This window comes from Brassica napus, chromosome C9, assembly GCF_020379485.1.
Source record: "Brassica napus cultivar Da-Ae chromosome C9, Da-Ae, whole genome shotgun sequence".
NCBI classification, from domain to species: Eukaryota; Viridiplantae; Streptophyta; class Magnoliopsida; order Brassicales; family Brassicaceae; genus Brassica; species Brassica napus.
This window is the reverse complement of record NC_063452.1, coordinates 53,787,117-53,809,613: the sequence shown is the minus strand read 5'-3', so window position 1 is coordinate 53,809,613 and position 22,497 is coordinate 53,787,117. Positions and strand designations below refer to the sequence as shown.

Sequence of the window (22,497 nt, the reverse complement as noted above, 5' to 3'; positions counted from 1 at the left end):
CCTCCACCCTATATATATCATTCATTGTTGCTTCTCACCTTACCGAATCACGCTAAGCAAATTATCAGAGGAAACGATGGAAACCAGATCGGCAAAATCGCCCGGAAATGTACTTAAACCTCTGTTCTTCAGTGATGTTATGCTGGTTTGGGACCGTCTGAGCTACGCTTTTGATTGAAATATGTTCTGGGAAGTAAGGAATACAACGAAAGGTGGCTTCCTAATTGAACTGGATCTGCTTCTTATAGATGAACAAATATTCATTTCTCTGTAACGGGAATTGTGTTCGTTAATATTCAATTTCGCTTACTCAAACTATTCTACTACAGATTGTGTTGTCCAGCGTTTCATTTCTTCAAACTATGTAGCCCGTTACGAAGATCACTTAAAGCGTGGAAAGACCTACAGTCGTTGCTTCACGGTGTATCAAGAAAGTTGTCTGGTGATATTTATATGATCGAAGGTGAAGAGTTTTGGCTTGGATGATTTCTGTCCAGGTTTGACTCGGAACGAGTTTGATCTCTATATGAAGGAATAAGACAATTTTTAGATCAATTTGAGTGGTGCTAATTATATAATATTAAAATATATTGGTGGGCTTGAATCAGCTGATGAGATATTCACTGAGACGAAATAGACACGAGGCTACGAAGGAGAAGGAGATGGCGGTTAAAAGGTGGGGTGGTGTGAGTTGTTCTACCGAGTCATGAGTCATCCTGATTGGAATTTGAGTTCAAGACTGTAATATGTAAATGTAAATAAAGAGAAGAACATTTTGTCTGATGAAAATAAAGATAATGTGAACCAAGAGCTCTTGGTCTAGTGGTAATGGAACTCCAGCTGGAGTGCCCGCTTTGGGTTCGAGTCGCCTTGGCAACCTTCCCGCCTATAACCGTGCGTGCCCGGGTGGAAGATCTCGTGGGGATTAGTCTGGTCTTACCGCCTGAGATTCTCCACGAATATCAAAAGAAGAAAAAAAAAGATAATGTGAGCTGACTTTTTGACTCAAGAAAAAATGAAATTCCTGGAATAATATAACTCATAATATATCTATATATTTTTTATAAATAGTTAAAAAAAAATAAGCAGAAAAATAGTGATATCTACTTATGATTTTTTAACGTATAACAAGGTAAACGAAAAAAAACAACGTCAATGAAAACTATGATACGCTTAGTTAAATATATAATTAATTTATCAAATATAAGAAAACTAATGTTAAATATACATATTAATAATCACTACTATTTAAAATCTTTAATGGGTTATTCGGATAACATGATTATTTTGTATTGAATGTTATAACATATAGAATATTTAGTGGTGTACGTTTTAAATTATATCACTCAACTGGCAAAAAAAAAAGTACCACTCAATATTAAGTTTTTGTGGTGTTGACTTAATTTAGATATTTTTCTATTACAAAAAAACGAATAACAGTATTTTTAGTTTTAAAATAAATTCATTTACACATTATGTAAACTACCATTTTTGGAAAAATAAACAACATAAAAATAAAATTACTACGAATCTTGAAAACATTCAAGATATAATACATGTTTTGCAACTCAATCAACAATAATCCATGGTTTGTGTGCTACACCCAATCACCATCAGTCTACCTAATATCATAATCAATATAAAACAAATTTTGAATACATGTAAAACAACTAAATTCACTTGAACAAGATAACCAATTAACTATGAAAGATCTACAAAAAAGATTTTTTAGAAGAAAAAAACACAAACGAATCCTTCAAGGCCAAAATCATATAAACAAACAACAAGTAATTCCTCCAATTATGAGTAAAAAATATTTTTTTTTAAAAAAAAACTAACATTACAACCACCATGAATAAAGTAAATAAGTCATCCTACAACAATCCCTCTTCCAATCAAACCATCGATCTCCAACATACTTTAAAATATAAATCGTTTTCATAGAGATATCCCTCTTACTCACCATCTTCACACACGCACAACAACAAGATCGAATAACAATTATACAAACCAAAATAACAAAAAACAAAAAAATCCCGCCCTACGGGCCGGCCCTAGTTTTAGATAATGTTCACATTTTCAGTTCAAAAAGCGACTGAATCAATGGTCTAAACATGGAAATGATCTCATCCTGAATATAAAGAAGAAAAATAACTTTGTAAATATAGGAATAATACCAGATTTCCTGCTTTTTTTAACGTCTGAATTCAATAGAATTATTGTCCAAGATGAAAAGTTGAAAACATCAACCGAAACAGGAGCAACTAAAAACAGAACTAAAGTTGAAGATCCTACACTAACTAAAAAAAAGGAAAGGTTTAAGAGTCAATGAGTGGAGCCTCACTTCGAACCCATGTAAGATGGTTCTTTATGTGTTATTGTTGGGCCAGCTGGAGTTGGGGGTTGGCCCAGTTGAAGATGACTTTCTGTCTTCCTCCAGTGATCTATCCCATCCACTTATGGGATTAGTTGAGCTCCAACTTACTTAATTGAAAACAGGTAATAAATAATAGATGGTGGCGATGAAGAAGGATGTCTATCACATGATAATAGTCAAATCACTGCAACACTCTGATTAATATTCAATGGCGAATCCACTAATTGTTGATCAGTTTCAGAAACCAAATATATTTCTATATACCAAGGGGGTTATCGGTAGATAGAGTCGGTGAATTATAAAATTTTGAAAATCAATTTTAAACTCTTACTAAATTATATTGTTATTGGTTTAAAGATTTTTAAAATCCATTCAAAATCTTTTGTTATTCAAAAAGTTTAGTTAAGATTAATTTTTTAATTCTATTAAACTCTATTGTTATTGAGATATAAATTCTTTACTTTCTTACTTATGAGCCTCAACTTTGAAAATCTGATGTATACCCATAAGAGTTTTAAAATTTATATAATAGAAAACACACTTTTGATTCCGTAGCGTTACACAAACAAGTAATAATTTTAATATTTGCTTATTTATTTCAAAACTGTAACAAAAAGAAAATCATATACAAAGAAAAAAAGCAGCGATGATGTTCTTACACCTTAACAAGAAGCATCAATGCTTGAGTGTCATCGTCTTGGCAGAATAGCGTAAGCAATAGTTGTGGAAAGCTGTTTTTCATGGCTGAAGATCCTTCTTTCTACCAACTCATTCTTTGAGGCGCAACTCCTATCGTTGCCATGGACAGAAAACTATCCAACACTCATTTACCATTTCCGAAACATTCATCATCTCCTTGTGTCTTTTCGTAGTGGAAATTGGATCATGTGGGTGAAGGAAGGACTGAGGTGGCTCAACTCATCGCTACTAGTGTTACTAAAGAACATCGATTCCAATTGTACGTAGCAACATGAGGTCCAAGATGGCTACAATAGATCCTCAAGAGTTGATCTCAATCGATCTTGTGACTTGATTCGGCCACGAAGATTTCTCAAGGACTTGTTGTACATCATCTCTGATCCGTATATCATCTCTTATTATCATCTCTACTTACAGAAAGCTTTTAAAAAATTGAAAAGTTTTCAAAAAAAACTTTTACATATTTCCTTAATAAGATTTATAAAAATAAAAAATAAAATGCATGCAAATCTATGAAAATCAATAACTGTCAATAGAAATCAAAGTAAAGTAAACTATTTGATAAGTTTATTAAAAGTCCATCCACTTTTAAAATCACTGAATTCCATACAAATTCTTGTTTGAATAAACCCCCTAAGTATGCTAACCATATCATATGTGACAAACTATATATTAAATCTGGAGAATATATATAGCTCAATCATAGGATTAAAACGGGATAATCTTACACATCATTAAGTTCATAGACATCATTAAACCCAGAAACGCATTCAGATCGTCGACGATATCAGTTTGGTGAAGGAGCCAACAAGAAAAGAAAAAAAAAATACAGAAATAAAAAACACGTGGCGTAGATCAAACACAACAAACATAAACCGAATCATCCGAAATCAAGCACACGCGCATGGATTCTCCGCCGCCACGTCAGCACCGTCGTCGTCAGATCTGAAAACGAGGTAACCGACGGTTAACCCGACGACGATCGCGATGAAAACGCCTCCGTTGAAGGACATAACCGCCAGCATCAGCAGGTAACCGATCGCCGCGTTGACGCCGAAAAGCAGCACCGACGCAGCTTTGGCGGCGGATCTGGTGCCCGATTTGGGGATAAGAGGTGCGGAAACGCCGGCGCGAGGCGGGGGATTAGGATGGCGAGTGGATGAAAGGGATTTGAATTGGACACGGCGTTTCTCGAGGTACTGGTAGAAGGCGGCGAAGGCGAAGCAGGCGACTAAAGTGAGGATGTAACTCAGCCATGAATCGGTTTTCCAGAAATCGAAGAGGATTGTGGCTTTGATGCCCCAGTAGAAGGTCATGTGCATCATCTTCTTCGCGACGTTTTTTTCTGAGATGATTATGATCGCAAAGTTGTTCGAAGCTGTTTTGGTCGTTGCTTTGATTAAAAGTGAAGTTTCCTTATGGGTTTACACTATAGTCCAGTGGGCTTTCTAATAGGCAAGGCTTTGTATTCGTGTAACATTTCACTCTTTTAGAAACTGGAATAGAAAAGCTGCAAATATTATCAACATATATTATATCTCATCCAAGGTCTAATCCTTTCTGAAAATTTTGGATATTATTCAGAAGGTTAGTATATGAACTTGGATGACATTCTTTATGTCCATTTATAGATATTCTAATTTTGTTTTTTTTTATGGATATTGGAAAACTTTAGGTGTGAATATCATAATCAAGATAATTAGACTTCAAACCAGGCAAATTCTAATTGCACGTTTTTTTAAATCTATCCTAGTTAACCAGGGTTGGTCGACCCTGAATCTTTCTTCTCACTAGTATTGTATCTATTTTTCTTCTACCCTTTCATTTGTTTTTGCCTAGGACTGTTTCTTATTATAGCAAAACTTAATTTAACCCTAGCTTGGGCTTCACATACTTTTAAAGTTATCAGTTAAGAGGTGTACAGTTATCATAATGGAATGATAAATATACAAATCTTGGTGGTTACACTCAAAGATATTGGTGAAAGGGGCTCGAGATACTTTTAACTCAAAACAACATAAAGTGGCCGAAAAATTAAGAATATAAACAAAAAGAACATGGAGTTGTCTTTCAATTTGAAACAATTAAGAAACAAATAGATGACAAAATGTCGAGTTAGAGTGTCTTAGGCAAGTGGGCAACAAAGTGAAGAGGAATGACCCTTGCGCCACACCAATTGGAAAGTGATGTTAAGACTTGGATCTCTTCATCACACCAAAGCTGGACATATCCGCATGTGCCATGCATTCACATTTGACATACACATTTCATATTTTTGTTTATACAGATGCATATACATACTACTTTAACTGAATCTAAAATATTAGATTTTAGTTGTTCTAATTAGGGCTAAGTGGATGTCATACATACATTGCTATGGCTATAAAAGTATAAAGGCACAGAAAATGGAACCCTGAAGATGTTAGAACTGAGACATATGCATCAGCTAGCATAATATATCTATGAGTTTGTGTTAGTGATTTGAGAAATAATATGTGGCCTATATTGATTATTTCTCTTATTTTTTCAACTGTCTCTAGTGATCTTGTGGCGATTGCATATATATATATATGATTCAATGATAACTGTAGCGTATATAATCCGTCAACATTGATGAATTAAAGTTGCCTGTTGAGAAGTATATGTATTAGTAGATGCCTAGCTACTAGATAGTATTGTTTTATAGTCCAGATTTGTTATCTAGGATGTTTTTAAAAAATTGATATAAAAACGACCTATATTATTGAAGTGTATTAGTCTAACGTGTTCTTTTTGTCAACTAACATACATTCTAGCAAGTTTCAAAAAAACTAAAAAACGTTAAATATAACACCAATGCTATACGTACAGTATTTGGGGGTTCAACCTATTCTTTTTATTGCTACGTACGTTGGTACAAACTCATTAACTACGTGTACTACATATTGCATTGTTACTGTAATCCCGAAAAACGTAATTTGATTGTTAAAAAAACGTAAGTACTGCAAATCTAGAGATCACAGAATGCTTTGGTCATTGACCATTTTATTAACTCACTGAATCATATTAAGAAAGACTAACGTCATACAAAATAACAAATCTTTAACAAAAATTTAGGAAAAGCAAAATGCAACTTTACACCTAACATATTTAATCAAGTAGAGAGAGACGAGAAACAGCTCCCAGATCGGAGAAGCGACCGTCGTGCCGCTACATCGTCGACCCCAGGCAAAGCTCCGCTTGAGCTCGTCCTCGTGGTGGTTCTCCGAGGAGAGCCATCGAGACTCCTCCGTAGAATTCTTCCAATGACTGCAATAGGATCTTCCTCCTCCTCCTCCGCGCTCCATGAACGAAACCGGTGGCAGAACGTTGTGTGGCGGCGAAGAGCTTCCTCGACGGAGATTCTTGTCGGAGATCGAACCACCTCGTCCTTCACAGCCTCCGCGCAGAGCCCACAAAGCCAGTGTCCCCTGTGGCGTTCCTTGACGCGGTGGATGTAAGCCGGCGTGCACTCCTCAGCGAAACCGCACGTGTCGCACGTGACAGACTCAACAGCCGACGACGGCGGCGGCTTAGTGATAATATCGGTGGCAGATGATGATGATGATGATGAGGACATCATTGTTTGTGGAAAATGATCAGACTAATATGCTCTTTCTTGTAATAGTCTCTGGCTTTTCTGGATTTAAGGTTATATCATTCATACACAGGTGGTCTTTCTTGGATGTATATATAGACATAGGTGACGTATGTCTATGTTATTATTTTTTCTTTTATTGAGAAAATTATTGTGTATAATGTTAAATAATGTGAGGTTGGAGGAGGATTTGGATTCATGTGAGTGAGATAATGTGGTAAGAACTTTTTGTTTGTTTCTCAAATTTTGCATGTGGGTGTGGATGGATAATTATTGAATTTCGTCTATAGTGAGTAATAAATTCATAAAATACTTATGCAATCCTGCGGTTTAAGATATTCATTTTTCCTATGAATATTAAATCTGATCTTCCATATCGAACAAAATAACACAATAAGGATGCCAAATGGAAACGAGAGTTTGCCATAAACATATAATTATCCTTAGAGAAATCAAGTAAATATTGATTTAGTACAAACTCCCTTATGAAATGTATTAATTACCTTAGCAATACAATGTTTGACGCCTGCCGATATTAAGTCCCACATATACAACTGTAAACACCTTACAATAGCAAAAAAAAAAGAGTCTTCCACAGGTTTCGCAACTAGTTTAGACATCGGCCATGATTACTCAAATTATAAAAACAAATCTTCATAAATATTGCCTATAACTTTTTTTGGTGCAAATGTTAAACCTATAACTCGTCTAAATTGGTTCTTCTTCTTGTGTGTGTGTGGCTATGAAAAGAACCAAGGGAAAATAAGAAACGGAGGGAATTGATCTTTTAATGTTCTATGAGACAAGAGAGACACTAGCTAGATCACTAGCTAGGAACAATATAATGCTATCGAGATGGAATCAATCTATGAGCAAATAGTACAACTTGCTATGGCGCCGACAGGTGATAATGTGAGGCAATTTAAGGAGAAGCATGTCATAACTAATGACTTTTTTTATATAACCAATGACTTGACTTACTCTATCAGTTGACACTTCAATAGATGGTTGCTTGAAACCATAGGTATAGAGAAATGTGGACCTGAATTTGAGGTTATCCGTCGATGGATCGATGTGAATGTTAACGGATCAAAAAAATGTCGTTGTGGTACATGAAAAATAAGAGAGGTGAAGTATGTTTTTGATTAACATTTTATTTGTATATTATTTCCAGAAAATACATCCTGTTTGTATGTTTTAATTAGCTTTATGTTTTTCTTCGAAATGACTTGATTTTTGAAAAATAATAAACAAAAACAAAATGTAATTTGTTTTACGTAACCGCAAAAACTACGTGCGAACAATGAAAGCCTAAGTCTCTGCCCACGGTTTACCGAGATGCAATCGCACGGCAAACCGATGTTAGCTAGTGTAGGAAGAATCCAGAATACCCTAGGCGTTTTTAATAAATAGTAAGCTATATTTGCACTGTACAATATATACAGCCATATCACATGCTGATGCTGGGACCGATATTCAACGAGTGATATATGACAACTATATGATAAATAATCGTACCAGCATCTCAGAAGATTGATTTACCTAAAATTTGAGGAACATGCTATGGAGAGGCTTAAAAAGTACTGCACCTTTGTGTTTGGATAACGATATGTCTTTGGCCTACTTTAAATCTCTCAGTTTCGTATTCCATTTGCTCTCTTTTCTCATCGTTGTCAAAACTCTTTTGTTCTTTTCACTTTAGTTGTATGTGTGTTTTTGCTTTTATTTTTTTATATATTTGAACTTGTAGTGAAAGTTTGGTTTTCATATCTAGTTATTTATCCACGGTCGTACTTAGGCCTGGGCATAAAATCCATAATCCAAAATCCGAACCGAACCCGAATCGAAAAATCCAATCCGTATCCGATCTGAAATGTAAAAAATATCCGAATGCATCTTGTAAGGTGGTACAAAATATATCCGAATCCCAAGTATTATTAACCGAACCCGAACAGGTAACCCGAAAGACCGAAAAAATCAAAAAATCCAAAAAGATATCTGAAAAACCCGTTTCGAATGTCCAAACTAATATACAATATAATTATATTAAACATGAATATATACTTCAAATATTCAATTTCATATTTATTTTGATATGATATCTAACAATAAGTATTTAAAATTTAAATAAATACTTTAAATACTTAATTATATATACATAAGTATATATTTCTTATGTTTTGCTTTTAAATTTTAGATTTTATTTCGGGTATATCCGAACCGATCCGATATAACCCGAATCTGAATGATATATGGTTACTTTATGGATTCTATGATGTGATACAAAACCGATCCGAACCCGATGTGTTATATCCGAACCTGGCCCGTACTTGTAAATTTACTAGAATGAGACCTAAGAGGTGTTATAAAAAAAACGAAATCCGAAAAATCCGACCGAGCGCCAACGGATACCCGAACGCCCAGACCTAGCCATACTTTTCAAGTATGTTAGAAGCAATCAAGCAAATCAAACCTATTAAGGGATCATCATCATAGTTATTGTACAATAGCAAACAAAATTGTTATCATCATAGATTATGCGAATTTTAACCTAGATGATAAGGTAGCAATACCAACCTTATATACCAACAAAAACTTCAAGTCACCCAACAATAAATCTCTATATATGAAGTTCAGACGCTTTTTAAAATAGTTTTAATAAATATCTGATATCTGTAAGCGTACGTTGTTATTTGTTAATATGAGACCAATACTGATATACAGTTTTATCGAGCTTTAGCTTAAGTACTTCACACCAGCACGCGATATTTTGTCTTACAATTAAAATATTAATAAATAAACAAAAAAGTTTAGACATCTAGATAAAAAAAACATCAACGATGTTCATATGCCCAAATAAAACAACATTAGTACTGAATCCTGATAATGTTAATCAAGGGTTTAAGCAAAGTTGGCTTGGAGTTTTGCTAAGATTTTCTGACTCCAAAGGAGATTCTAACTAAGTCAGACGCTTCTGACTTCTGGATTGAATTGAAGGCTTAATAGCACTATTGTAGTTTTTTTTTTTTACATGTGTGATATGTCGGTTACAAGTCGATCGATTTAACTCTATATATTTTGGGTGTGAGATCAAATCATTTTTTCGGTGAGATCTGATGACATACTATATGCCATGTGTATTTTAAATATGTTCTGCAAATAATCGTGTGATACGTTATGTTAATTGCAATAGCATTACCAGGTAACTATAGGTGTTTTACATTTTAGAAAGGTCATAAGTGTTTCAAAAAAAAAAAAAAAAAGGTCATAATGAAGTATATTAGAAAGCCAGGTATGCAGATTCCAGTTTAGCATCATAACTCAAAAGAAAACAAGAAATAGTTGATTTGATAATCAGTCAATAGATTGCATAGTTAATTACGTTTTGGAATAGTTATCTTAAAGCAAGTTGGTAACCAATCATAAATAGTTGCGTTTTTAGAATCGTTTTTATAAAGAAGCAACATGTTATTTGTCTCTATCGCTGGCTATTGCGTTCTCCTTGTATGTTGGTACAACAAATACAAACATAATGGAGCAGTACGACTAGTTTTGTCTATTTTTAGTTATATTAATCACTAAGTAATAATCGATTATTGTTATAAGATAAACGTTGAAATGATCCTCCACTCCTTTACCAACTCAAGCACTATGATCATCTACTCATCAAGCACTATAATCATCTACTCATCAAGCACTATGATCACCCACTCATTTACCAAATCAAGCACCATCTTTGATATTTTATGTATTGTTGCTCACTATAAATACCATCACTCATCTCACTCTTTTGTACACAATTACATCTTCTTCTTCTTCCTTATAATAAACTTTTTCTCTCATATTAAGTGTTATTTGCTTCCTACGGGTATTGAATTCTACTCTTATTTAAATTTCCCGATACTATAAATTATAAGTTATTTCATAACACGTTATCAGCACGATCACTCTGCGATTTGGTAAAATTTATTTGTATCATTTATATTTTATACCCTGTTATAATGGTCGGTATACCGCCTCTACTATTATTTATATCATGTTATAATGGCCGGAATACCGCCTATATTATTTACTAGTAATTTAATTTATTTATTGGTCGGCCGAGCCGCCTTATATCCTGTTTATTATTTATTGGTCGGCCGAGCCGCCTTATATCCTGTTTATTATTTATTGGTCGGCTGAGCCGCCTTATATTCTGTTTATTATTAATTGGTCGGCCGAGCCGCCGTATAATTTATTTATTATTCTGCATTGATCGGCTGAGCCGTCGCATGATTTGTTGTCATATAACATAAATATTTCATTGTCATAATTTTTCACTTTTATGAAATTTTATAGATTTGATTGACCGTTTAATACGATATTTTCAGACTAATTTTTGGTGCACTCGATTTAACCCCAACGGTCACAAAGAAAATTTTTCAAAAATTTCCCCTTTCTCCAACGGTCATGAACAGTAATTTTCATCTATAAATACAACTCATTTTCACTCCATTTCATCATCCAAAACATTTCATCTTCTCTCAAAAATTTCAAATCGCTCTCCTCCGATTTTTCATTTCAAGAAAGATGATTCGCGCACTTTTGTTTTTATGTGCCATTTTTATTTGTGTTTCTATTTATGGTTCATTCGTTGGAGAATTTACTCCGAGTGAATTTAAGATGAATATCGGTTTAATTTTATTTACATCGCTTCTCCTTGTAATTGCTTGTATGATTAATGTAAACGGTTTTTAAATTATGAAGTTCTAATAAAATTACTATTTTGTGTTTTAGAAATACAAATGGCAAACATCGAGAAACTCCAGTTCCCGGCTCTAAAAGTAACCGGCGAAAACTATGTCAGATGGGTCACAAATGTGAAACCTTATCTTGTAATAAAAAAGATATCTGAAGCTATAAAAGTCGGTAACAAATCGCCACCCGAGCATATAGCCGAGGCGATAATCTTCCTGAAGAAGCACTTAGATGAGAATCTAACTCACGACTATGGAGACGTTGAGGACCCAGCTGTACTATGGCAAGCCTTGAAAGACAGATTCGATAATCAAAAGGAAATCAATCTCCCTCACGCTCTTGAAGAGTGGAAAACCCTGAGGTTTCAGGATTTCCAAAGGGTTAGAGATTACAATTCCACTATCTTGAGGATAGTTGCACAATTAAAATATTGTGGTAACCCTGTCACCGAAGCAGAAATGCTTGACAAGACATACAATACCTTCCACAAAGAACACAACGTCTTATCCCGAATTTACAGAAAATGTGGGTACACCAAATTTTCTGAATTGATGGTAACACTCATGTTGGCTGAAAAGAACGATGAGTTACTAATCAAAAACCATAATTCCCGACCCACGGGAGCCAAGGCATTTCCCGAAGTGAATGCTACGGCGGTAGAATATTCGGGAAGGAGAAACCATACCAATCGAGGTCGTGGTCGGCGTTTCAACAACAAACGTGGAAAGCCTTACTATCCTAAAAGTATTAGATCTAACAAATGGGTTAGATCTGAACAACCTCATAAAGGCAAAGAAACCGAAGAGGATACCACAAAGAAAAGTGAGACTGTATGTTACAGATGTGGATGTAAAGGACATTGGTCCCGTACCTGTCGTACTCCCCCACATTTGTGCAAGTTATATCAAGAATCCATAAAAGGAAAGGCTAAAGAGGTGAACCTCACGGAAAACGTTGAAGGGACCTCATACCTTGAATCCTCTGATTTCGCAAATGAGCTGGACTAGAATACTCTTGAAGAGTACGGAAATGTTTCTAATAAGACTGCTGAATAGTCCTCATTTGTAATGTATAATAATTATGTTTTCAAAGAATAATGTTGTTTTAACAACAATATTTGTATAATTATTGTGTGTTTTCTTTATATAATCAATGAATAAATTTCACGTTTCACTTTTATTTAATGTTTATGATAATTTCAGAAATGGATCAAAATACTAATGGAGCAAAATCCAAGAAACGGATTCGTGAAATATGCATACCAGATAGTGGAACAACGCACACTATTCTGAGACAAAAGAGATATTTCTCTGATATAAAACCGACAAGAATTGTCGTCAATACAATATCAGGTCCTGCAGACGTGATTGAAGGAACTGGTAAAGCAAACTTTACTTTGCCGAATGGAACAAAATTTTCCATAAATAATGCTTTATACTCTCCGAGTTCTAAAAGGAATTTGTTGAGTTTTAAAGACATATATCTTCACGGATATGATACTCAGTCTGCAACTGAGGATGGAAAGAAATACATGTATGTAATTTCTGAAAAATGTGGCAGAAAACACATATTGGAAAAGTTTCCAGAACTTCCTTCGGGATTACATCATACTTATATCGATGAGATCGAATCAAATCTTGTAGTAAAACGGAACCCAGAAGAGTTCACGTTATGGCATGATCGCCTTGGCCACCCAGGCACTACAATGATGCGTAAAATCATAGAAAGTTCACATGGTCATCCATTGAAAATCCAGGAGATTTCTCAAGGGAATAAAATGACATGTGTTGCATGTTCTCTAGGAAAATTGATCGTAAGGCCATCGCCAACCAAAATCGATAAAGAATCACCAAAGTTCCTTGAAAGAATTCAAGGTGATATATGTGGACCGATACATCCACCATGTGGACCATTCCACTATTTTATGGTATTAATTGACGCATCCAGTAGATGGTCACACGTTTGTCTATTATCATCTCGAAATGTGGCATTTGCGAGATTTCTAACTCAGATAATCAAACTGCGAGCACAGTTTCCTGATTATACTATTAAAAGAGTTAGACTAGACAACGCTGGTGAATTCACATCCCAAGCATTCAATGACTATTGTATGGTAATGGGAATTGAAGTTGAACATTCGGTTGCTCATGTTCATACGCAAAATGGTTTGGCTGAATCTTTAATTAAGCGTCTGCAATTGATTGCAAGACCATTGATCATGAGATCAAAACTTCCAACCTCTGTATGGGGACATGCCATTTTGCATGCAGAAGCACTCATTCGGATCAGACCGAGTGCATACCATAAGTATTCTCCACTACAGTTAGCGTTTGGTCGAGAACCAAACATTTCCCACTTTAGAATCTTTGGTTGTGCGGTATATGTGCCTGTAGCACCACCACAACGAACAAAGATGGGACCACAAAGAAGGTTGGGAATATATGTTGGTTGTGATTCTCCATCAATTATAAGATACCTAGAACCACAGACTGGTGACGTCTTTACAGCACGTTTTGCTGATTGTCATTTTGACGAAAATGTATTCCCAGTTCTAGGGGGAGAAAACAAAAATGTTGGAAGTGATATAAAATGGAGTGTACCATCATTGTTATATCTTGATCCTCCTTCTAAAGAGTCAGAACTAGAAGTTCGACGAATTATGCATTTACAGAGTATAGCTAACCAGCTACCTGATGCATTTGCAGATACCAAGACGGTAACTAAATCTCATATACCAGCTGCAAATGCTCCTGCTCGTATCAAAATGCCAAATGAACAAGAAAAGGAGGATGACACACGAGAGCCAAAAACACGCCTGAAGCGTGGTAGACCTGCTGGTTCTAAGGATAAGAATCCTAGGAAACAGAAGAAAGCTGAAATATATGATGCACCCAAAATAGCAGAAAATATTTTGGAAGAAATAAATGATAAGGACTCTGATGAATCAGAGCATCATGAATCGAAAGATAATCATGAGATTTCTATTAATTACATCCATAATAAAAGGATATGGAATAGAAATGAACAAAATGACCTTGATGATGCTTTCTCATATATCGTGTCAAGTGAGGTAAATGAAGATACCGATGATCCAGAACCGAAATCCATATATGAATGTCAAAAGAGACATGATTGGAATAAATGGAAAGAAGCAATACAAATCGAACTTGATTCGCTTAACAAACGAAAAGTGTTTGGATCTATTGTACTCACACCTGAAGATGTGAGACCAGTTGGGTACAGATGGATTTTCGTTCGAAAACGAAATGAGAAAAATGAGATTACAAGGTATAAAGCTCGCCTTGTAGCCCAAGGATTTTCTCAAAGACCTGGTATTGATTATGAGGAAACATATTCTCCTGTAATGGATGCGATCACATTTAGATTCCTGATGAGTCTAGCCGCTGATAAAAATCTTGAGATGCGTCTCATGGATGTTGTTACAGCTTATCTATACGGATCATTAGATACTGATATCTACATGAAAATCCCTGATGGATTTAAAATGCCAGAAGCATTAAGTTCCAAACCTAAAGAGTTATGTGCAATAAAATTGCAAAGATCATTATATGGGTTAAAACAATCTGGACGTATGTGGTACAATCGTCTCAGTGAACATTTAACAAAAGAAGGATATGTGAATGATCCTATATGCCCATGTGTTTTCATCAAGAAAACAACATCCGGATTTGTGATAATCGCGGTATATGTTGATGATCTAAATATTATTGGAACTCAAAAAGAAATACAAAAGGCATCAGACTATCTCAAAGGAGAATTTGAGATGAAAGATCTTGGACAGACACAGTATTGTCTTGGCCTACAAATAGAACATTCACAAAATGGTATATTTGTGCATCAATCCACATACACTAAAAGAGTGTTGAAACGATTTAACATGGATAAATCAACTCCTCTTAGCACCCCAATGGTCGTTAGATCACTTAACATTGAAAGTGATCCATTTCGACCACCTGAGGAAAAAGAAGAGATACTTGGTCCGGAAGTACCATATCTAAGTGCAATTGGAGCGTTGATGTACCTTGCAAATTGTACACGGCCTGATATATCATTCACTGTTAATCTTCTAGCAAGATTTAGCTCATCTCCAACACGAAGACATTGGAATGGAATTAAACATGTCTTTCGTTACCTACAAGGGACTATTGATTTAGGCTTATTTTACCCTAAAGATTCAAATGGTCAAATGGTTGGTTTTGCAGATGCAGGATATCTTTCAGATCCACACAAAGCCCGATCGCAAACAGGATATGTTTTTACGATCGGAGGCACTGCTATATCTTGGCGTTCTCAGAAACAAACGCTTGTGGCTACCTCTTCAAATCATGCTGAGATCATCGCACTCCATGAAGCAAGTAAAGAATGTGTATGGCTAAGATCAATAAGCCAACACATTTGTTCAAGTAGTGGGATTGACAAAAGTACGGGGCCAACTATTCTATATGAAGACAATGCAGCATGTGTTGCTCAAACGAAGGAAGGATATATCAAAAGTGATAGAACAAAACATATACATCCAAAGTTCTTCTCATACACTCAAGAGCTCGAGAAGAAGAAAGAGATTGAAGTAAGATATGTCCGATCATGCGACAATGCAGCCGACCTCTTCACAAAATCACTCCCTACTTCGGTATTCAGAAAACATGTCCATAACATTGGAATGCGTCATCAGAAGGATCTATGACTGCTCAATCGAGGGGGAGCTTACGTAGTTGTACTCTTTTTACCTAACTATGGTTTTTCCCATTGGGTTTTCCTAGAAAGGTTTTTAACGAGGCAACAAAGACGTTAAGCGAGAGCGGAGAGTGACACCGGTCCCCAAGGAGAGTGTTACGAAACTTAATACAAGATGGATGATCAAGGGGGAGTGTTATAAGATAAACTTTGAAATGATCTTCCACTCCTTTACCAACTCAAGCACTATGATCATCTACTCATCAAGCACTATGATCATCTACTCATCAAGCACTATGATCACCCACTCATTTACCAAATCAAGCACCATCTTTGATATTTTATGTATTGTTGCTCACTATAAATACCATCACTCATCTCACTCTTTTGTACACAATTACATCTTCTTCTTCTTCCTTATAATAAACTCTTTCTCTCATATTAAGTGTTATTTGCTTCCTACGGGTATTGAATTCTACTCTTATTTAAATTTTCCGATAATATAAATTATAAGTTATTTCATAACAATTATATGTTTATGTGGTACCAGTGAAAGCAAACCGAGTTACAGCTGGCTTGGTTTTGTCTTTATCATGGATGATAAGACCACTTACTTATTACTATCTTACTTTCCATCTAACCTCGACCGTTAAATCACATATCCTTTTATTTTTTATTTTTTTTGGACAAATCACATATTCTTTTTTTTCTTTTTCTAAATCACGTATCCTTTTAATGTTTATCTATTTACGAGATAAAAGTGAACACATACACAAGAATATCCTTAATTTTGAGAATATCTCTCTAAATTGAAATATGTTAAACCTAATTTAGGATATTTTAATAATAATTCTTAGATTATTTTAGAAAAATGTTTTAGGATAGTATTTTTAAAGTTTTTGTCACAAAAATAGTTTTTAATTAAAAAAATGACAAAAATAATTTTATTAAAAGGTGAAAATACATTTATACCCTAGGATTAACTAATTTAGATTTATGGTTTAGAGTTAGGGATAGAGTTTTGAGGAGAAGATTTCAAATTTTTAAAAATTAAAAATTAAAATTTTCAAAATAAAAAAAAAACTATTTGGTCATTTTCCTATTGAAAACTATTTTTTGTGATAAATACTAAAAAAAAGAATTTAAGAGAATTACCCATCATTTTATCCTTTAAATTCATCATTATATTTTTTTATTAAAATTTGTTAGGATTGAAACGAAGACTATATAATACACCATTTTGGATTTGAATATTCATTTTCAAAAGAAATTTATTCATGTTTGGATCTTGATTCCAAAAATCTGAAGTTTTAGACACATAGACTGAATCGTGAATCTTAAATAATTTATCCAATCCTAATTTGAGGTAATTTTTGGTCTTTTAATATAACTACGCCTATGTTTTACAAGGACCATGTGATGATTTCCAGATCATCCAAGTGTATAACAAATTCTGGAGTGAAAAGATATTTCCAGTAATTTTTAAGCAAGTTTTATGATTAAACCCGATGGATCAACAATTAAGTTCGAGTTACTTGCTAGTATTACTTCCATGTTTTATTAGTCGCGAGCGTTAGTCGGGCGGCAACTCCGGGCTTAGAGAGTTACCGAAAAATCGGAAAGTATTCGGAGATTACGTGAGACCTAATTTTAAATACAATTTAATATATTTATAATATGTTTAGCTAATTTTAAACATGATGACACATATACTTATACATATATATATATATATATATATATTTTAAACAGCTTCTTTTTGATTCGTCGAACTTTTAGATTATGGTGTGTTTGGTACGAAAAAATCTCTAAATGAAATAATTATGTGTTTGTTTTGGGTTTGATAGCTAATTATAATTATTTAGTATTCCCTCCGTTTCATGATAGTTGATATTTTAGAAGATGTTTGTTGTTTCAAAATATATGAAGTTTTGATATATTTATATTATTTTTAATTTTACTGAAAACTGTATAACCAATTAGATTTTGCGGTCATTTTTTTTAATTGGTTGAATGATTTTTAAATTATATTTGTAAAGTTACTTTTTAGAAAAAAATAGATTTTTTAATCTTTGTGCAATGAGTCAAAACATCATGAATTTTGAAACAGATGGAGTAATAAAATATTTTACAAAATCTGTCATTAATGAATAAAAAATAATCAACTGTATCTCAACTTTACACATACGAAAAAAATAATTACGCGGTCTAGGCAAGAATTAGGCGGTCAACGCGAGAATTAGACGATGTTACGTGTGTCAAGACGGACCAACACTTAGCTACACCGATTGGGGCATATTCGCTGCGGTCAACTTCCGAACAACGCCTAGACGACCGCGTTTTTGAATAGGGGGCGCGGGCCTTCAAATGGTATAACAAGCCTCGGAACAAATCATCAAAATTCTCTGGAGTTCCAGAACAGTGACTTGGGCCTTCTTGGGCCATTTTGAATGATGGTTTAGGTATCTACAAAATGCATTTTCATTAGTGATGATTCTGAATCTGATGAAGGATGACACACTCTACACTTTTGATGGTGGTGCTTGGTGCAATTTACAAGAAGTCATTAAGGTCCATTTAATAATAACTAACTCGAAGCTTTTATTTTATTTTTTCTCCAACGTTAGTTTTCTCTGAACACGCTTCTCTCTTGACGGCGTCTCCGGTAAAACATAATTCAGTAATCACCGACATCAAGCGAACCAAACAGAGAGAGTGTACATTTACCAGAACCCTCTTGATCCACTTTCCTCCACACACACAAAAAAGATCATTTCTTTTCGATCTGTGATCTCAGAGATTCCCAGGTATTATATTATGCTTCATCGTTTCGATCTGATCTACTTTCCTTGGTTTCATCATAAAAATGTCTCCTTTTTTTTATAGTAGCATAGAGATATAAACCTTTCGTTTCGTTAGCCAAATTGTTGTGTGGTCCCTTAATTAGTACCTTTGAGGAGAGATGAGTTTAGTGATTGCATTATGCTTTAATCGGGATTAATTTAACTAATGCGTTGTTTTGTTTTGGGTTTTTTTGCCAATTTTAGTTCTAATGGGACAGTGTTTTGGTTGGTGAAGAGATGTTAATTGTGTTACAATTATCCATTAGTTTCACACTCTTAAATGAATAGAAAAACATCAAACATTTACTTTTGGTGTCTCTTGTGATGGGATCAGTCTGTAAATTGATGTTATTTTTTTTCTTTTCTATTTGCTAAACACCAATGATCTTATATGATTTTTGGCAAGGCATATTTACTCCTTAATGAGTAACGAGTCTGAAAAGGATCACACTGAACATCGAGATACTTGGACATATAGTGTGAACGAGAAGCATGACGCTCCATAGAATTAGGTAGATATCTCCTAGTTGATTCTAGTTTATTTTTTTTGTTGGCATGTGGATGGTCGGTGATGTGATCTTTTTATCTGTCTAGGAGAACCGAATGCTGTTATGTAACAGAATGAAATCTTACAGCTTAGTAATTGGAATTTGTATAGGATGAAAAGAGGAGCACTTAGGCGGAGGGCTAAAGATATCTCTCTTGTGTTTATTGTGCTTGTTTGTGCAACCCTTGTCTTGTGGTCATGGGATACAACTCCATCCTCTGCCTTTCTTCCTCCCGATAGTCACTTTCTGAAGCTGGAACCAGGTTTGACTATGACACTATACTCTCTTTCTGGCACATTTGGTTCGGTTGTTTGGATGCTGGAACCATGCTTTATTGATTCTGTAAAGCTTCATGACAGTGAAATGTTTTTTTTTTTAAATTTTTTGTTTGAAATGTTTTATTTCTAGTTTGAGTCCACTGTCAATGTTTTGTCCATGTAAATTTTTATTTGGCCAAATGTATCAATATGTATATTATCTTCACTTGTAGTTTCTCTTGATTATGTTTCATAACTAACTGTATTATGTTCTTGAAACTAAAGGCAGCACAGTTAGATCCTGCTGTGTATCTGACCTAGTTGTTTGTCATTTGCAGAAGAAAAGGTTGAGAGAATACCTACTACACTGAATACTGAAACCAAAGATAGCTACTCATCGGCTACTCCGTTTGTAAACAAAGGTACTGTTCAATCATTGACAGCAGCTCTTTAGTGCATCCTTGTAATCTGCTCGAATTTTTTTGTCTTGAAGTCTTTGAAGGAGGTTTGCGCTGTCTATTGTGTTCTGAAATTCTGGAAACTCAGCTTTATTCCTTTTCTCGGATTGTCTATAACAGATCAAAGTAAAGAGGATCAAACCGATAATAAGGATAAAAAAGAAGAAGAAGAAGAAAAAGAAGAGAAACAAGTGGAAGAAGTTACTGACAGTGAGACTGATCAAGGGAAGACATCAACTATTGTAGAAGAACAGGCGGTACGTGAAGTTACTGTAAGTGAGCCAAAATATCAGAAAACACCAACTAGTAAAGAAAATAAATTAGAACATGTGAAAGAAGAGGTTGCTGCTGGCGAGGTCGAAGCAAAGACAACACATATTAAAAATACTAATTCAGATCCAGAGAAGAAAACTCTTGCAACAGACGGAGAGAGGACTGAACAACACATAGCCAAGAAAGATGATGATAGTAGTTCAACAGCTCGCATCACAAATCAAGGTAGAGAATCCTTTTTATACATCTTTGGTGTTATGATGGGTGAAAATATCTTAAGAGTGTTCATTATTAGCTTAGGTCTCTAAACTGTATTTTGATGCTGCCTCATTATGATTCTGTCCTATGTGAAATAACAAGTTTTATAAAAAAATTTCATCTCAGCTTGCAATTACGCAAAAGGGAAATGGGTTGTGGACAAGCACCGTCCTTTGTACTCGGGATCTCGTTGCAAACAATGGCTTGCTTCGATGTGGGCGTGCAGGTTGATGCAACGCACAGACTTTGCCTTTGAAAGATTAAGATGGCAACCTAAAGATTGCTCTATGGAAGAATTTGAAGGTTCCAAATTCTTGAAAAGGTAAAAAACCATTCTGTACATCTTATGCCAAGTGTTCCCATCAAGTCCTTAGTAACAGTGCATTGCTCTTTTTGTCTCAAATCCCCTCAGGATGCAGGACAAGACACTAGCCTTTGTTGGAGACTCATTAGGAAGACAGCAGTTTCAATCCATGATGTGTATGATCACAGGAGGCAAAGAGAGGCTCGACGTCCTCGACGTGGGACCAGAGTTTGGGTTCATAACTCCCCAAGGTGGGGGTCGTCCTAATGGCTGGGCTTACAGATTCCCAGAAACCAACACAACCGTCCTCTACCACTGGTCATCCACCCTCTGCGACATAGAACCTCTCAACATCTCAGACCCCTTAACCGAACACGCTATGCATCTCGATCGCCCGCCAGCTTTCTTACGCCAATACCTTCACAAGATCAACGTGCTGATAATGAACACAGGCCACCACTGGAACCGTGGGAAGCTCAACGGCAACAGATGGGTGATGCATCTAAACGGCGCTCCCAATACCAACAAGAAGCTAGCCGCTCTTGGGAACGCCAAGAACTTCACAATCCACAGCACGGTTAGTTGGGTTAGCTCGCAGCTTCCTAACCATCCTGGTCTCAAGGCGTTCTACAGAAGCCTTTCCCCGAGGCATTTCGTGGGAGGGGAGTGGAACACTGGAGGGAGCTGTAATAACACGACGCCGATGTCTATAGGGAAAGAGGTTTTGCAAGAGGAGTCTAGCGATTACAGCGCGGGTCATGCGGTGAAAGGCACAGGGGTTAAGCTTTTGGACATAACGGCTTTATCTCATATTAGAGACGAAGGTCATATATCAAGGTTTAGTATCTCGGCTTCAAAGGGAGTTCAGGATTGTCTCCATTGGTGCTTGCCTGGTGTTCCTGATACGTGGAATGAAATCCTTTTTGCGATGATATAAAGATTTGCCTCCTCTTCCTCCATTGAGCCATAGACAGCTTTTTGATAGCTTTTCTACAGACACACATTGTGTTACTAGTGTGTGTAAGTTATAGTATTTATTCTGGTACAGAAGCAAAGCTCATTGTAGTAAGCGTTATAGCTATAACGATACCGTCCGTGGCTTGTTTCCGACCATATATTTACAGAACAGAATCTAACTCAACTTTGTCTTTTGAGTCGATTAATAGAAATTTTATGTTCATAAGATTTGATTTTTTTTTTTTGGATTAAAAAAGAAAAAAGTGATCTCACCTCTTATCCTAGACTGCTTCTCTTTTTTTTTTTTCCACAAATTGAATTCATTCATACGGAAGATAACAATATTCATACAAAAGCTGGCAGCCAAACGAACTAGCTTCAGAACCAAGAGCCCATAGAAATTCCACACTGGGGCGACTTAAACCCACACCAGGGTAACTTAAGAAAGAACATAAAACATAACAGCTACAACGAT

General features: G+C 35.3%; 3 protein-coding genes across 5 annotated transcripts; 1 reads left to right on the top strand and 2 right to left on the bottom strand.

The window, feature by feature from the left end:
- Window positions 1-3,766: 3,766 nt before the first annotated feature.
- LOC106411038 (copper transporter 5) lies at window positions 3,767-4,599 on the bottom strand. Its single transcript, XM_013851710.3, has one exon. The coding sequence runs from the start codon at window positions 4,399-4,401 to the stop codon at window positions 3,967-3,969; it is 435 nt and encodes a 144-aa protein (XP_013707164.1). The 5' UTR covers window positions 4,402-4,599; the 3' UTR covers window positions 3,767-3,966.
- A 1,473-nt stretch (window positions 4,600-6,072) lies between these two features.
- On the bottom strand, window positions 6,073-6,903 carry BNAC09G37200D. The gene has a single exon (XM_013849890.3). The coding sequence runs from the start codon at window positions 6,675-6,677 to the stop codon at window positions 6,210-6,212; it is 468 nt and encodes a 155-aa protein (XP_013705344.2). The 5' UTR covers window positions 6,678-6,903; the 3' UTR covers window positions 6,073-6,209.
- An 11,669-nt stretch (window positions 6,904-18,572) lies between these two features.
- LOC106406942 (protein trichome birefringence-like 16) lies at window positions 18,573-22,250 on the top strand. 3 transcript variants are annotated; one of them, XM_048767405.1, is made up of 7 exons: window positions 18,573-18,695; window positions 18,806-18,931; window positions 19,626-19,777; window positions 20,111-20,194; window positions 20,351-20,728; window positions 20,888-21,083; window positions 21,174-22,250. In XM_048767405.1, exons 1-7 carry the CDS (start codon window positions 18,637-18,639, stop codon window positions 22,000-22,002), a joined length of 1,824 nt encoding a protein of 607 aa, XP_048623362.1. In that variant the 5' UTR covers window positions 18,573-18,636; the 3' UTR covers window positions 22,003-22,250. The 3 variants fall into 3 exon arrangements, with proteins under 3 accessions (XP_048623362.1, XP_048623364.1, XP_048623363.1); XM_048767406.1 differs by lacking the exon at window positions 18,573-18,695 and adding an exon at window positions 19,374-19,479 and having other exon boundaries at window positions 18,720-18,931; XM_048767407.1 differs by lacking the exon at window positions 18,573-18,695 and having other exon boundaries at window positions 18,703-18,931.
- Window positions 22,251-22,497: the final 247 nt, after the last annotated feature.

Coding starts and splice junctions, on each gene's coding strand:
- LOC106411038 (XM_013851710.3), bottom strand. CDS start 4,401: ATGATGCACATGACCTTCTACTGGGGCATCAAAGCCACAATCCTCTTC.
- BNAC09G37200D (XM_013849890.3), bottom strand. CDS start 6,677: ATGATGTCCTCATCATCATCATCATCATCTGCCACCGATATTATCACT.
- LOC106406942 (XM_048767405.1), top strand. CDS start 18,637: ATGACACACTCTACACTTTTGATGGTGGTGCTTGGTGCAATTTACAAG. Junction 20,195..20,350: donor TACTCCGTTTGTAAACAAAG/GTACTGTTCAAT, acceptor TGTCTATAACAG/ATCAAAGTAAAGAGGATCAA. Junction 20,729..20,887: donor AGCTCGCATCACAAATCAAG/GTAGAGAATCCT, acceptor ATTTCATCTCAG/CTTGCAATTACGCAAAAGGG.